Source organism: Strix uralensis, chromosome 9, assembly GCF_047716275.1.
Source record: "Strix uralensis isolate ZFMK-TIS-50842 chromosome 9, bStrUra1, whole genome shotgun sequence".
NCBI classification, from domain to species: domain Eukaryota; kingdom Metazoa; phylum Chordata; class Aves; order Strigiformes; family Strigidae; genus Strix; species Strix uralensis.
In genome coordinates this window covers 22,650,576-22,664,394 of record NC_133980.1, presented here as the reverse complement: position 1 = coordinate 22,664,394, position 13,819 = coordinate 22,650,576, and the positions used below count along the sequence as shown (strand labels likewise).

General features: G+C 41.7%; 1 protein-coding gene across 1 annotated transcript in view; it reads right to left on the bottom strand.

Moving 5' to 3' along the window:
* The window catches only part of SLC25A36 (solute carrier family 25 member 36), a 33,382-nt gene extending 25,679 nt beyond the window's left edge, over positions 1–7,703 (bottom strand). Inside the window, exon 1 of the mRNA XM_074877723.1 lies at positions 7,531–7,703. Coding sequence (XP_074733824.1) covers positions 7,531–7,571 — 41 coding nt within the window. The 5' untranslated portion in view covers positions 7,572–7,703. The remainder of the gene's footprint in view (positions 1–7,530) is intronic.
* Between the last annotated feature and the right edge of the window lie 6,116 nt (positions 7,704–13,819).

Below are 13,819 nucleotides of genomic sequence, written 5' to 3'. Positions count from 1 at the left end.
AAACAGTTTTATAGCGCTATATGATTCTGTATTGCTCACAAACAAGTCTTTGCAAAAATCACTAGTTTCTACTTCTGTCAAAATGCCCTACCTCACTCTCCCAGCCCTCAAAAAGCCCCATATAATTCAGAAAGCATCTGGAACTGAAGGATTGAAAGAAAAAGTCCCCAAATGTTGAGGAATCAGACCTTGATCAGCAGTCACAAGATGCACTGAGTTTGAACTGAACCACTAAATGAAAGCATAATCCAGGAACTACACTGATTTATCTAGTTCACTTGAACTTTAAGATAAACACTGCAATGCCTGACAAAAATCTGTTTGAGAAACTGTCCATAAACATAGCTCATAGGTAAACAAAGAAGAGAAACAATTCAATAATTATGAATCCTGTACAAATAAGCAACTTGTAAGAAGCATGCCAGCTGTTCTGTCACCAGAATCAATGACAGCATATTTTATTTACAAATATATTTCCGGCCTTGCTTATTTAACACACTACTAGAAATACTGTGAAAGACAGCTACTTCTTTGTGCTCCAAGTCCTGGCAGGCCATTAACAGCCAGCCACCAGCTCCAGCTTAGCAAAAGTGTTCTATATATTGTCAGCAGACTGCCACCACCATTCCTGCTACCCTCCTCACCAGCTCAAATTAGGGGAGTTTTTTTAGTTTGTGTCTTAACACAAATTAGGGAGTAGCACAGTTTGGAAAAAGGTTTTGTAAGAGTTAGAAAATTATTACACAGGTGGGATTTTGTAAACTACTTAAGAATTTTCTACTACCTAAAACCACTGTGCACTTCAGCACCTCCAGTGATGTACTGGGCCCCAACAAAGGTGACTTGTGCGAACACTTAGTAAGGTGTAACTTCTTCTCCAGGATTAGATGAGTTTCACCTGGTAGAGTGAGCAGGTAAGCAAGTACAGTCCAGCTGACAGAGTGTAAACTGGAAGTGAGGATGGGCAAAACCTGAGACCCTCCTGTGTCTGAATGTTTACCACAGTTTCTAATGAATGCTGTTCAGGAGACCACTTGCTCATCTTACCTATTCTAAATTTGACATTTGCCTCTAATCAACATCCACTGCGAGCCTTTTTCAGCTTTGCCAAGTGAGTATAAGAAAAACTTGCAAAGCTGACTTTCATCAGAAACACCTGATCATACAAGGGCATAAGAATCCACCTGTAGGTCCCAAGTAATCTGAAAGGCAGAAGAGCAAAGAGCAGCAGGTAAATCCACAAAAATAAACAACAGAGGTAAAAACAAAAGATTAAAATCCCACTGCTATTAACACAGCCAAGTTAGAGAATTAAATCTGCAGCTTAAACTGTGCAAGAAGGCACAAGAAACATTGCACTCAGTGAAACTAATACAGAGAGAGACATGTAGTTATCGTCTAACCTGCAGGATTGTGATAAACTTAAAACAACAGTAAAACTAAGAGCAATTGTATACTTGACATCTCTTGGACAGAAGGATCTAGGAAGACAGCAATGCTTTCCTAAACTGCAGCTTATTCCACAGAGCACTCAAAAAAATAATTAATTTGATCCCTAACATGCATTTAGAAGTCTATCACCTCACCAGATTAACAGAAACAAACCTGGAACTATTTGAGCTTTAAACTCTGCTATCAATTCAACATATATAGAACACTGACAACCACTTTCCTGCAGTTAAACCTTTATTTTTTGAGAGACACTGCAAGGAAAGAAACATGCACATACTTCAAAAAACTAATCCTGTTTGGCATTCAAATCCCAGGTTGCATTTCCAGAGATGGCTGCACAAGAAAACCTTCTTTTATTATTGCAAGTTGAAGGTATCTGCTAAGGTATCTGCCTTTGTCCAGAGTAGTTGAGTAACTCCTACTGTTACCTTACACCCCCGCAAGCAAAAGCAGAGACAGCTCCAGCATGGATGAGGGGCTCAATTTCAGCCACTGGACTGCCTCTAAATGGTCCAAAGCAGATTAATATTCCCAATGCCAGTGTCAGCTGACCTAGAATTGAAACTGTCAGTGCAAGAATTTTTTTATTCCTTTAGATAACTATATATTTTATAAAAATAAAAGACAAGAATGCATAGTGCTAGTCTCAGATTCACCTTTCACAGTATTGGTACCCATAGCCTCAAAGATAACCCTTGACCTTGTTATCTTGGGTCTACAGTCATTCATGTATTTTACCAGCTGTTTCTCTTTCCTGCACGAAAATGAAAGTTTCATACAAATACTGTCTGCCAAGAGAAACAGCAAGAAAATTGAGCTCAAAACTCCAAAAGGAAACAAAGCCCAAGCTACTTGCCAACAGAACTCCTTCTAATCTCTTTACCACTTACTGCAAATTCAGGTCCCAAAAATACCAGCAATTTCATAGAGCTGTCTTAAAACAGGGGTGACTTTCTCATCAACAGATAAAGTTGCAGGTTTGGCTATTAAGTTTACAGTATCACTCTTCTCCAGAGTATTTAAGGGCTTTTAGTTGTAGCAAGTACAACTTTCACAAACAGCAAGAATGTATCTCATTAACCCTGAATTACCAGGGTTTTCCTGTTACCACACTGCTCAAATTGTGTATTACACACCTTTCCATCTTTAGCATTAATATGACGACTAGGAGTATTGGCAGCCAGAAACCCTTAACCCCCTTATTGACTATGTTTCTTTGCTGAAACATAGAAAGTTTAAGTTAAGGTAACATCCTTAAACTAAAAATACTAATCAAACTTGCTATTTCTAATTAACAGTGTAAAAATAAAGTTTCCCTGATGTACTGACATATACAAACCTACAAGTGAAAACAAGAAAAACACCACAAGGGGGACAAGCATCACTGGGTTCCATTATCCAAAACAAACATCAACATGTACAGTGTAGCTTCTATTAGAAACCAGCGTAAATAAATATTTACAACAACATTTGTATTAAGTAAAAACAGCTGAACACATCAGTCATCTAGAAGGAAATACAAGAAACACACCAGCTTCACAGTTTCTCAAGTACTGGCATTCATGAAATCTCGTAACCTCATAGAACAAAACCCCAGCTACTCTGTGCTTTAAACAAGCACTGTTGTATTCAGCACAGAAGAGTATCTGAACACAAAAATAACCTGCAGTCTGGACAGGAAGGTACTAACCTTTTCCTATGCCTTGCAACAGGAAAAACTTGTTCCAAAAGACATCCAGGGTTATGCCAGGAATGTATTTTAGGTTAGAGGGGAGCCCAAGTGGCTGGCAACTCAGTTATGGCTCAAGTGGCTATTTCTGAAAGGGAGTAAAAAAGCCCCTATCATCACACTACCTGCTATATTATTAACTAATATCATCTTAAAATCAAAAAACACCAAGGGTCTTTCACCTCTACTTCATACATTTCAACAGCATCTCACCTTTCTGAAGAATTCAAACATTTCTCTTATATGTATTTTCAGAGTCTTAACTATTTCAGCTACTGCATGGATTTGCTAAGAACCTCTGTCAGAGTGATTTAAATTACAGATCAATTTGAGACAGTTCTGTAATCAGGACAAATAAACAGAAACTCCACCCTATAGTCCCTGACACACTAAATTAGAAAACAGCCAACTTTCTGCAAGAAACACAAAGAGTAAAGAAAGAATTAATAAGTAAACCTGAGATTGTCCAACCCTGAACTCACACAAGCAGCTGTCTAGCTCCTAACCCACCACAGTCCCTCCTTTTGCCGAGGAAACAAAGCGCAGGCAAGTTTCCATACCCTGATGGAAGTTGTATGATACAGAATTGCTGTCAAATTCATCATTTCCAGAAAACTTAAATCATGAAAATCTGGAAATGATTTTTGTAGTGAACACCTGAATTTGCATTCAATGTACCAATTATGATTGCAAGCAGGTACGTCCAAAACATATTAATCTTCCCTACAAAGCAAAACATTAAGGTCTTTCTACTACTTTTAATGTTGTTTTAAGTAGTCTAAGAACTAGAAAAAGCACGTAACTGTGTAACTTACATACTTGAACTAAAATGCTCATCTAAAGGCTACATTTTAATCACAAGACTTTGTAATTCAAGGATGCAGAATGGTCACTTGATTTCTTTTTGGTTTGGTATAAAAGCACCTGAGTTTATACTACCAACACACTGTCTATAGTGACAGCAGTTGCTGTTTGACCAGGAGATGGAAAAAAATAGAAGGTATGCAAAAAAACTAGTTTGATTCCTGAAGCAGAAGATTTCCGAGCAATGCAACTGAGTAGCTCAGAAGAAAAAAAAAAAAAATCAAGAGTTTCATCTGAAGCACACTTTTGTATCACAATCCAACACTACAGACATCCAGCTAGTTCCTGCTCCCACAAGAACAAGATACCATTAGCAAATGGAGCTGTGGTATCTACATGGTTTGTGGAAACAGAACCTGACAAATAGGGCCATCATGACAAAACATGAGCTAAGTGATCTCAGATGTGTCACAGCACGAAACTGAACTCCAGGTATACTATCAATCCATTCAGGTATGCTCCCTGCAATTTCTCTTCAGTATAGAGTGCACAACAGTTTTAAATATAGCCTAGAAAACTATGCTTAAGTTTGAGAGTTACACGCAGAGTTACTGCATGGAACCAATTGCTTACAAATTCTATCAGTTAAAACAGCTTTTCTTTAAGGGATGTGTTCTTAAAAGCTAGTAACCTTTTTTTACTTAAAAAGGAATCCTTATATTATTTCCTATAAGTGTGATGCTCTTATGCTATGTATTTTCTACTGCTAATTATGACTGCTGTTATTTTTACATAATAAAGTACATCCTATCTTTAAAAAGTCAAGAAGGTCTCAGTAGTACGTGGGGGGGGAGACTGCATGTAAATGAAGTCGTACTTCATTGCTGCATTGGCTAATGCATGAACTGGTCCAGCAAAATCATTTAGATGAGCTTTCTTTTCCAGAAAAAAATGCACTTCAGTGATGGTAGAAACTACATTAGAGCCATTCCGAAATTATTTCTTTCTAGACTTAGTATTTGTATCACAAAATATTGGTTGTATTTACAATTAGCATGCAGTTATGAAACAGAGATGGGATTCTTAGAAATGAAACTACTCGAGTAAGAATTACTTTAGAAAAACAAAGCAAGTAGTAATTGCTGAGTAATTCCCTCACTACCACTGTCCCAGTGGCCAGCACTGCTGAAAGAGCCTAGCAAACCTGTTGGGAAGGGATAAGGATGCAGAGGTAGGAAAAAAGGAATGAGGGGAAAAAAAATAGAATATGAAACTAACTCCCAACATAAACATTCTGAAATGGCCCAGAAGTACTGCAGTTTTGACAGTTGTTTCATTGGTCATGAAACAACCGAGGCAGTTACAGAAAAATCGCAGGATGGCCCCACCTACATTACTAAACCAGCAATGTCATTAGTTACAGTTTCATTACTGAAAGCAGGAATTGAAAACTGAACTTAGACATCACAAAAAAAATAAGCCAGCAGATTGAGATGTGTTTTCATACAGTCTCCAGTGAAACCTAAAGGAAAACAAAGCCTCAAAGGAAGCTTTTTAAATTTCACTGAAGACTAAAGATCACTTAGGTGATCTATAGTCCACCATGCTCACAAAGAAGTCATGAGATGACCCCAAACAACTTTCCTACTGCTAAACATGACCAAATATACAGTTAGCTTTGCTGAACTAAGGTTACAGGAAACACGTGGCTGGCACATGAGGAAACAGCATTCAGCCTTTTCCTCGCAGTATAACCCTTGACCCAACTGGCCAGCAGCTATCCATAAACCAGACTCCACAAAAAATGGGAGTGAACAAGTTGACCTAAGCAATCTTCATCCAGTCTTAAGTTTCAGGTTTATAAACCTGTCTCTATCATTATGCACAATTCTGCTTAGTAATCACCTCTGTGCAGAGCTATCAAGTTAAACTGCTACAATAAAGCAGCACTCCTACTGCTTTTCTGAATGTTTACAAGGATGTGAAGCCTGAAGAAAAAGAGTACACACTACTACACCTTGAACCTCCTGCTGCATAATCACTCTCCTCTTAAACAGAGTGCCAGAAATTAGGGGGGTGAAAAAGCACCCACATAAGCACTAAATCAAGTGCATAACACTGAAAACCTGCAAAGCATGTCAGAAGCAGAGAAGTGCTCATGTATATCACCCAGACCTGCTCAGAGTAAACACTACAAACACCCCGGTCCAGAGGCAGTGAGTTCATTTTGTCAAGGAGGAACACAAATGGAAATCCAAACGTCAAGCTCTCTCATGGGAGGCAAAGCATATTCTCAACGTGTCACTTCTTCCACTTCCATAGTGTCATGCTCACTACCCCAGTACATTTTATTGTTAAGCCAAACAGTATCCTCAGCTTTCTCTTTTAAGCTAGGTGCTCTTCCCACTCTAACCCTGGAGGGACCACAGGCTGTTTAAGGACATACATCTCGAGCACTACAAAGCTTAAAAAGATGTAGAGAGACTAACACCTGCAAAGGTACAAAAGTTACCTCAAACCTAAGGAAGGCTACAAGGACCACATATTTACTTCTAGCTATAATCTTCCCTCCAATTTCTTCTGTCTTCATGGGTGGAAAGCTGCGTGACCATGGCAAGCCCACACCTAAAAGCAGTACACACCAAGGTGATGAAATGCATTCAAGCAACACAGTGGCCCTTTGACACTAGCATTACCAGCTGGTCACTTCCAGGCTGCTGAGCCGACTGACATGGTTGGGCAGCCTCTCCGATGCGGTGGGGCAGCCCATGCACAGAGGGCTCCGCGTGTTTCTCCACGGAAATGCCAGATAAAGGACAAACTCCTAGAATAGCGATCAGAGGGAATGGGCTATTTTTAACGGAAACTTTCACCCCCACAGCCCTCAAGGCCCCACGTACCACCCGCACGTTGCCCGTGCCAAAGCGCAACACCCGGGGCCGGGCCTGGCCGGCCCGGCACGCCCGCGGCGTGCCCAGGCTCCCAGCGAGGCCCAGGGTGCCCTACCGGCCAGCCAGACCCCCCCGGGCTGGGCCCAAAGGCGCGCAGCCGGCCCGGGGCAGGCCCGGAAGGGCCTCAGGGCGCTGGGCGGGAAGCGGCCCCCCGCGGCGACCCCCTCAGGCACGGAGCGGGGCGGTAGCGCCTCGCAACGCTCCGGGGGCCCCCGGGCGGCCCCTCCCGCCCCGGCGGGGCCCCCACGACCGCCCTAGGCAGCCGCTCCAGGCCGCGGCCCAGGCCCCAGCTCGCACACCACGCGCGACAGCCCCCTCCCGGGCCCGGCCCAGCCGCGGCGGGCGAGCTCAGCAGCGGGGCAGGACCCCGCAGCGCCGGGGGAGGGGGACAGGAAAACCCCGCAGGAGCCATTTCCGGGGTTACAGCGACAAGGGCGGCGGGAGCTGCAGGGCGGCACCCATGGCGCGTCCCGCTCCGCTGGGCCGGCGGAGCCTGCGGGGAAGGGCGGGCGGGCAGCCCCACCTGAGAGCCCGCACGGAACGACCGGGACTGGTACCGTGCCCGCTCTCCCGCCGGGCGGCGGCTTCACCTACCCGCCAGCGAAGAGGTGCACCAGGGTGTCTCTCTGGCTCATTCTCGCCGCCTGCAGCCGGGCGGGCGGGAGGAAGGGCTGCCGGGCGCCGCCGCCCCGCACTCGGCCGGGCCACTGTTCCCAGCGCTCCGCATAAATACGCACCGCGGCCGCGCGGCTTCCTGCGGCGGGGGCGGGCCGGGCCGGGGGCGGGGCGGGCCTAGCTTCGCCCCGCCTCCCGCTCGGGGCCGCTGCGGCAAGCGCCGGGCGCGGGGCCCTCCTCATGAATATTAACGAGCCCCCAAGTAAACAGAGTCCTCCATTGGCTGGGGTGTGACGTCACCGCCGCGCTCCGCCTCATAAGCTGGGCGAGGAGGCTGTCACCGGCTACCTTGAAGCGGGTATTGGGGGCTGTGGGGCGCTGCTGTAACGGGCCGGGCCCGGCCCGGCCCTTCGGGTGTGCCTGTGGGGTCTGACCTGTCAGTGCCTCTTTGCGGAGCCTCTTTTCCCTCTCCCAGTGGGCTCCATACGCGGCTCCCTCAGGCCCACAGCTGCTGGCCGCTCCCCTCAGGTGCGTGCTGGCCGTGAGGGAAGGTCACACACCGCAGCCACAGAAAATAGGGGAAGAGAGATGTGAAAAACGGACCCTGTGCCCTCAGCGTCCAAAAGTGGTGGCATTAGCAAGGTGTGTAGTGGCCCTAGGTTTTGTTTTCTCTTAGTTTTGTATTAGAGATCATAGTCTCAGCTACTGAAGCAATGCATCTCCTGGAAGAGGCACCCAAACACTGGCTCCTTGGGAGTGTTTCCGAAGTATTGTGACTCATTGGATCACTCTCCATTTTCTTCCAAAATATGTGGGTAAGGGACAATAAATAATATTACCCAGGAAAATTCTTAATGCCAGCTATAAAACTGGTGTCTAAGTTAACATTTTGAAAATCCAAGCACCTAAAGGCAAGTAAATGACTAGCTAAGCTCTTCATGAATGTCCACATAACAAATGCAAAATTCTTCCAAAAGAGGAGGAGCTGTTTCATAATAACACAACAATTTCTAATATCTTTAACAAAACAAGCATGCATTTTGAAGCAGTCATTTCTTAAAACAAAAAACCCTCCTCCGAGAAGGCAAGCTGATGTGGAAGACACAAATAAGCTAGAAATGTAATGTGAAATTTTTCAAGAGTGGTGAGAGTTGAGGAGGATGTTGGGTGGGAGAAGGCTTAGAGAAATGCGAGGTGTGGATATGGTGGAGGAAAAAGTGGTTACATTGAACTAAAACAAGTAAAAGTAGGAGAATGATTTTGCACCTGGTATTCTGCATTGCTACTCTACATAGCATGTAGTTGAAACTAGTGAACAGATGAGTGAGCAGTGCTCAAAACCAGAAAGACAGGCAAGATTTTCAGAAGCCTGTAGTATACATAGATAAGACATGTTACATGAGACATGTTAAACTTAATGTTCAAAAAGTGAGAAAGAGTTGTGTAGCTTGGCACAAGATGTCACACAGGAAAGAGTAAAAATATTCAGATTAGTTAAAACAGATAAATTATTTTGAGAGTACTGCAAAACCCTACTAGTGACTTTATTAAATACTGCATGAAAGATGAAGGGTCATATGCCAAATACTTAGTTTGAGGTCATGAGTCCAAATTTTTTCCAATTCCCTCAGTAGCTTACGAGGGAACAGAAGATGGGTTTTCTGCAGGCCATGTGATGCCATCCAGTGAGCACATGTCCCAGTAAACTCAAAAGAAGATTAAATACCAGACAAAGACTCTGCTTTATTCTGTCTCTGTATAGGTGAACTCCAAATCTGGGAGCTATTAACTGGCACTTATGGCTTGTACTGTGACAAATGAAAAACTGTAATGTGATGATTTTTCTGAACACTTATTGAATAGTAAGACTAAGTAGAGCTATTAAAACATTTTATTTGCATTATTATATACTTTGTCATTTTAAAAAATGATACCTTTTTATAGAAACTCTAGATATTCCGTTGAAACATTTAAAAGGCCTGAACTGAAATATTTTTAATTTTTACTCGGTATCTGAAGCACTCTGGTACGAAATGATTTTGCAGCATTTCTTGAGACCTGTCTCTAACACTACTTTTTCTTCTATTCTCCTTGCTAGGCTGGACTGCATATCCCATAATGTTTGATGGATATGGAATGCTACAGTGCATTTCTCCTTTTATCCATCAGTGAGAGGTAAGTGCAGAGAGGAAATGCCACCTGGGATCACACTTGAGAGCCCAGAACATAAATTAAAGCATCCAAATTGCATGAGGTCCCATTTTCAAAAGATCTTACTCATCTGAGTCTTTGTAAGATTCTTCTTTTTTCCCATAATTTTATTGCAAAACCTGAGTAACTCTTTTACTGAATACTCTGTCGTTTTTACCTCTTGATTCTTTAGAAATAATTTTTTTTAAAAATGTTCTATTGGCTTTTGAACTTACTTTTTCTGTCTGCTCAGTGCAACTAAGGTGTGTAATAGGACTCAACAAAGTTGCAATAAGGAGAAAAAGTGTGACAAATTAAGCCCTCATTTCTATGTTTTCTAGCTCTGAATTTTTCTTAGGATACCAACCACATAGCATGTGCGGCACTTTTCCTCTTGTAGTCTTTGAAGAGAAAACACCCTTTCTTAAATTTTATCAATGGCTTTCTGTGTAGAAAAGAACAATAGAAATACTTCCCTACCTTTCCTGATACAGCTATTTTTTCCAGCTCTTTTATCGCAGCTTAAAGTGGGATAATGTATTTTGCCCATGCAGCAGAATTTCTGCTGCTATTTTTCAATTAGGTTTCTAAAAATTGCATTTGCCTTTCTATTTGGAACTACCATGTTGGATTCTTGCTCTTACTATTAGGGTTATAGTGACCCTCTATTTTTCTAATATTTATATGACTGCATTACTCAAGTTTAAAATACGCAGGAAATGAGATAATAACTCCACATTTGAAACACAGATTTAGTGTAGTCATGGCTTTGTTTACCCTTTAGTGTTCTTTAAACAAGCACTTGCTATCTTTTGCCAGTGCCAAGGTTAACTCTCATAAAACAATAGAAAACATTTCCCCTATGAAATATTTGTACTAAGCAACCTGTTTTAAGATATTTAACATTCTTAGATGCTCTGTTTATCTGATACATTATTCCCTTTCCTGACCAAACTCACAGAAGTATATTTTCTCCCTTCAAGAAATGTGAAAATAAGGTTTATTTAGTTGGGAACTTTGATTCTGAACCATTTTAATCCACTTTTTATTAAATTCTTCTGCTGTGAGATAAAATTATTTATTGGTATTATGTTCTAATGGATGTATGTATTACATGCTCAGGAGAGAGGGAAATTTGTATCCTAGGAGGATTCAAAAAGTAGGTAGGATCCTTCAGTTTCTGACAAATTCCTCAAGTTGGTGTTAATGAAAAAAAACAAACAAAAAAACCCTTTTATGTTGATGAGCGGAGAGCTGAGGTTGAGGAACAGAAGATAGTGACACAGAGCTCACCTAAGGCCCTGGCTTAGGGAATACCACGTAAATAAAGCATGCTGTGTATGGGCTCTGCTGCTCCCGAGAGCCGGAGGCAGAGGCCAGCGACACTTTCAAGGCCTCACGAAGCACAACTTGCTGTTATCAACTTGCTGGCCCTGAGGTGCTGAGTAGTGAGATGGAATAAACCAACTTCCCGTTAGGGAATCCTCCCGTCTGAACTTTCGTAATGTCCCCCTCTCATGGATGTCATCAGAGAAGGAGGCTGTGACTGAAATTTCCACTGCTTTCAGCAGTAATGTTATTAGGAATGTTATTTCTGATGTATTCATTCTTCATCTGAATATAACAGATTTTAATTTCAGTCAGTCATGTATAGCATTTCTGGGCCCAGAGTTATTCTCCTTCTTTTCACTATAACATACATAGCACAGAGCAGACACATCCAAAAGGTATTCCCCAGCACCTTTCTTAGCTACTTGCCTCCTCCAACTACTCTTTAAATCAGCTAGGCAAAGCAAAATGCTTGCATCTTGTAGAATGAGAGTATGTATCAGTGAGAACTAAGATGGGCTTGAAGGTTCATACCCGTTCAAGTCTATTTTCACCGCCTTGTTGGTGAAAATAACAGAGAATTTGTCGTCTTGCACAGCCTTTATGCAAGTTAGGAATGGATTTTTCAACCTGATGAGTTTCCAGTGGTTCCTTGGGCAGATGGGGTCCCTTCATGTTTATCACCTGCATGTTTGACAGCTACCTTTCTGCTTTAGTGTCAATTCATTTACAGTGAATAGTAGTCAGCTGTGAAGAATTGCAAAGCACAAGGTAAGGATTACAAGCTAGATTAATTACAAGAAAATGAAAGACAAGAATTGTTTTCAAGAGTTTTCCACTGAGGTTTTTTTGAGCAGTAGGCATGTTTTCATCAACTACAAAGGATTTATCAGTTTTGTATCAGAACTTAAATACTGAGTAATTCCTTTGTGGAGGAAGGGTCCACCCTAAGCTAAGTGTGAACTTGGAGCCTTAGAGTGTGATCAAAGAGAAGAGAGAGTTGCAGGAGACAGTTTAGCAAGTAAGGTTTCAGACTATAGATGGTTCTGTGTGGTAAAATACTAAACAGCAGAAGTTAGTTAAGACCCTAATGAGGAAACTGGTAGGGGAAACAAAAGTGGGAATGGCTAAAGGTACTTGGTACTGCAAGGTCAGGTGCAGCTCAGATGAGGCCTTGTTACAAGTACACTAAGGAGATAGATAAAACCTGAGGACTTGGCAGCAACAAAGTGTGAGTGGGGTGTTATTCTAAGGGGGAAAGTAGTGAGCTGACCTCACAAGGAAGTCAGAAATGAGATTTTAGATTATAACATTTGTGTTTTGGAAAAGGAGTGGTGGGCAACTAAGGATTCCTGTTTTCATATCCTTTTCTGTGTTCTATGAAGTGCATTTTTGAAAGTCATTTGATTTAACACTTGTGAATGAAGTAGAGCTCATTAAGCAGCCAGCATTAATTTCCCTATATGTCTGGCTGAGAAATGAGGCTTGACCTACTATTTATTAATGACACTAAGAAATTGAACTGCTTCATTACAGATAATGAAGACATGGATAGAAGGGTTAAATTTAGATGTAAAGTAAGCCTCTGGGCAGAAACTGTATGGGTTTCTTTAGTATCTGGTATATTAAATAGAGAGTTTATTTTTTTCTTTTACATACCATTTTCCTGATGTTTCATCCAGCGTGTTTCCATAAACTGTTCAAAATGCAGGGAGATGATGGCTGTGCTTTCACATACAGTGTTCTTTTACTCTCTGCTAATGTGTTCAGAGAGCTTTTCAATGAAGGAAAAAGAACTTTAGACGTATAAAACGCAAAATCTTAAGATTGTCCTATAAATAACTTGTTTTCTGACTTGTGCGACTCAGACTGGAGTGATAAATACCATCAGCATAAATGATGAGGTTATGTTTTTTGTTGCCAGAAGTTGAGTATATTTTAAGTTGTCAATCTGGAATCATGGCAAGACATTAAAAGGAATGTTTTTTAGCTCATAAAGTGTACTGATTCTGAAAGTGTATAAAATGAGTGTGTTTGTGCTGCTCTCTTGAAATAGTAGAAGTGAGTTTGTGTAATGGTGTAAAGTACAATAGCTGGAGGATGTATACTCCATCCTAGCGAAAGCTGATTACTTAACACTGAGAAATTAAAGTGCTGTGATTTTATTGATGCTCTTCGATCAATCTGTATATGAATATATTTTTAACTCTCACAAATAGGCAGAATGAGACAAGTTAGATGTTTAACTGAAACCATTGGATAGATCACTGATGGATTTAGAAATAACCTTTTGATCAAGAAAGCCAGCAGGGAGACTGTGGTAAACAAATTTCTCTATACTTTGTCTAGGCCTTCTTTTTCTTGAGAATGGAGCAGCCTTTGTTCCTTCAAGACACATACATTTGAATGTCTATTGCTCAGTGGCTTGTTTATCTGAAGTTTGTAGCTTACAGAATCTCTTTGGAAATATCCAGAAGATAAAGCAGAAGGGGACAGGGAAAAAGGATAATAAATAGGGAAAGAAGAAGAGAGGAGCAGCTGATCTTTAAAAAAAGTGGTGGGGATATCAATAACATGAAAATGAGGACTGGGAGAGAACAGAAAGCAGGATGATGTGCAAACAAGGAGTGAAGACAGGATAGGTCATATCAATAGCTGGAGGTACTTGTTAGGGAGGGTATAAGCCCTGTGTTGAAAATAGGATTCTAGAATTGGACCATCTAGATACTTACTGGAGATACAAGGAACT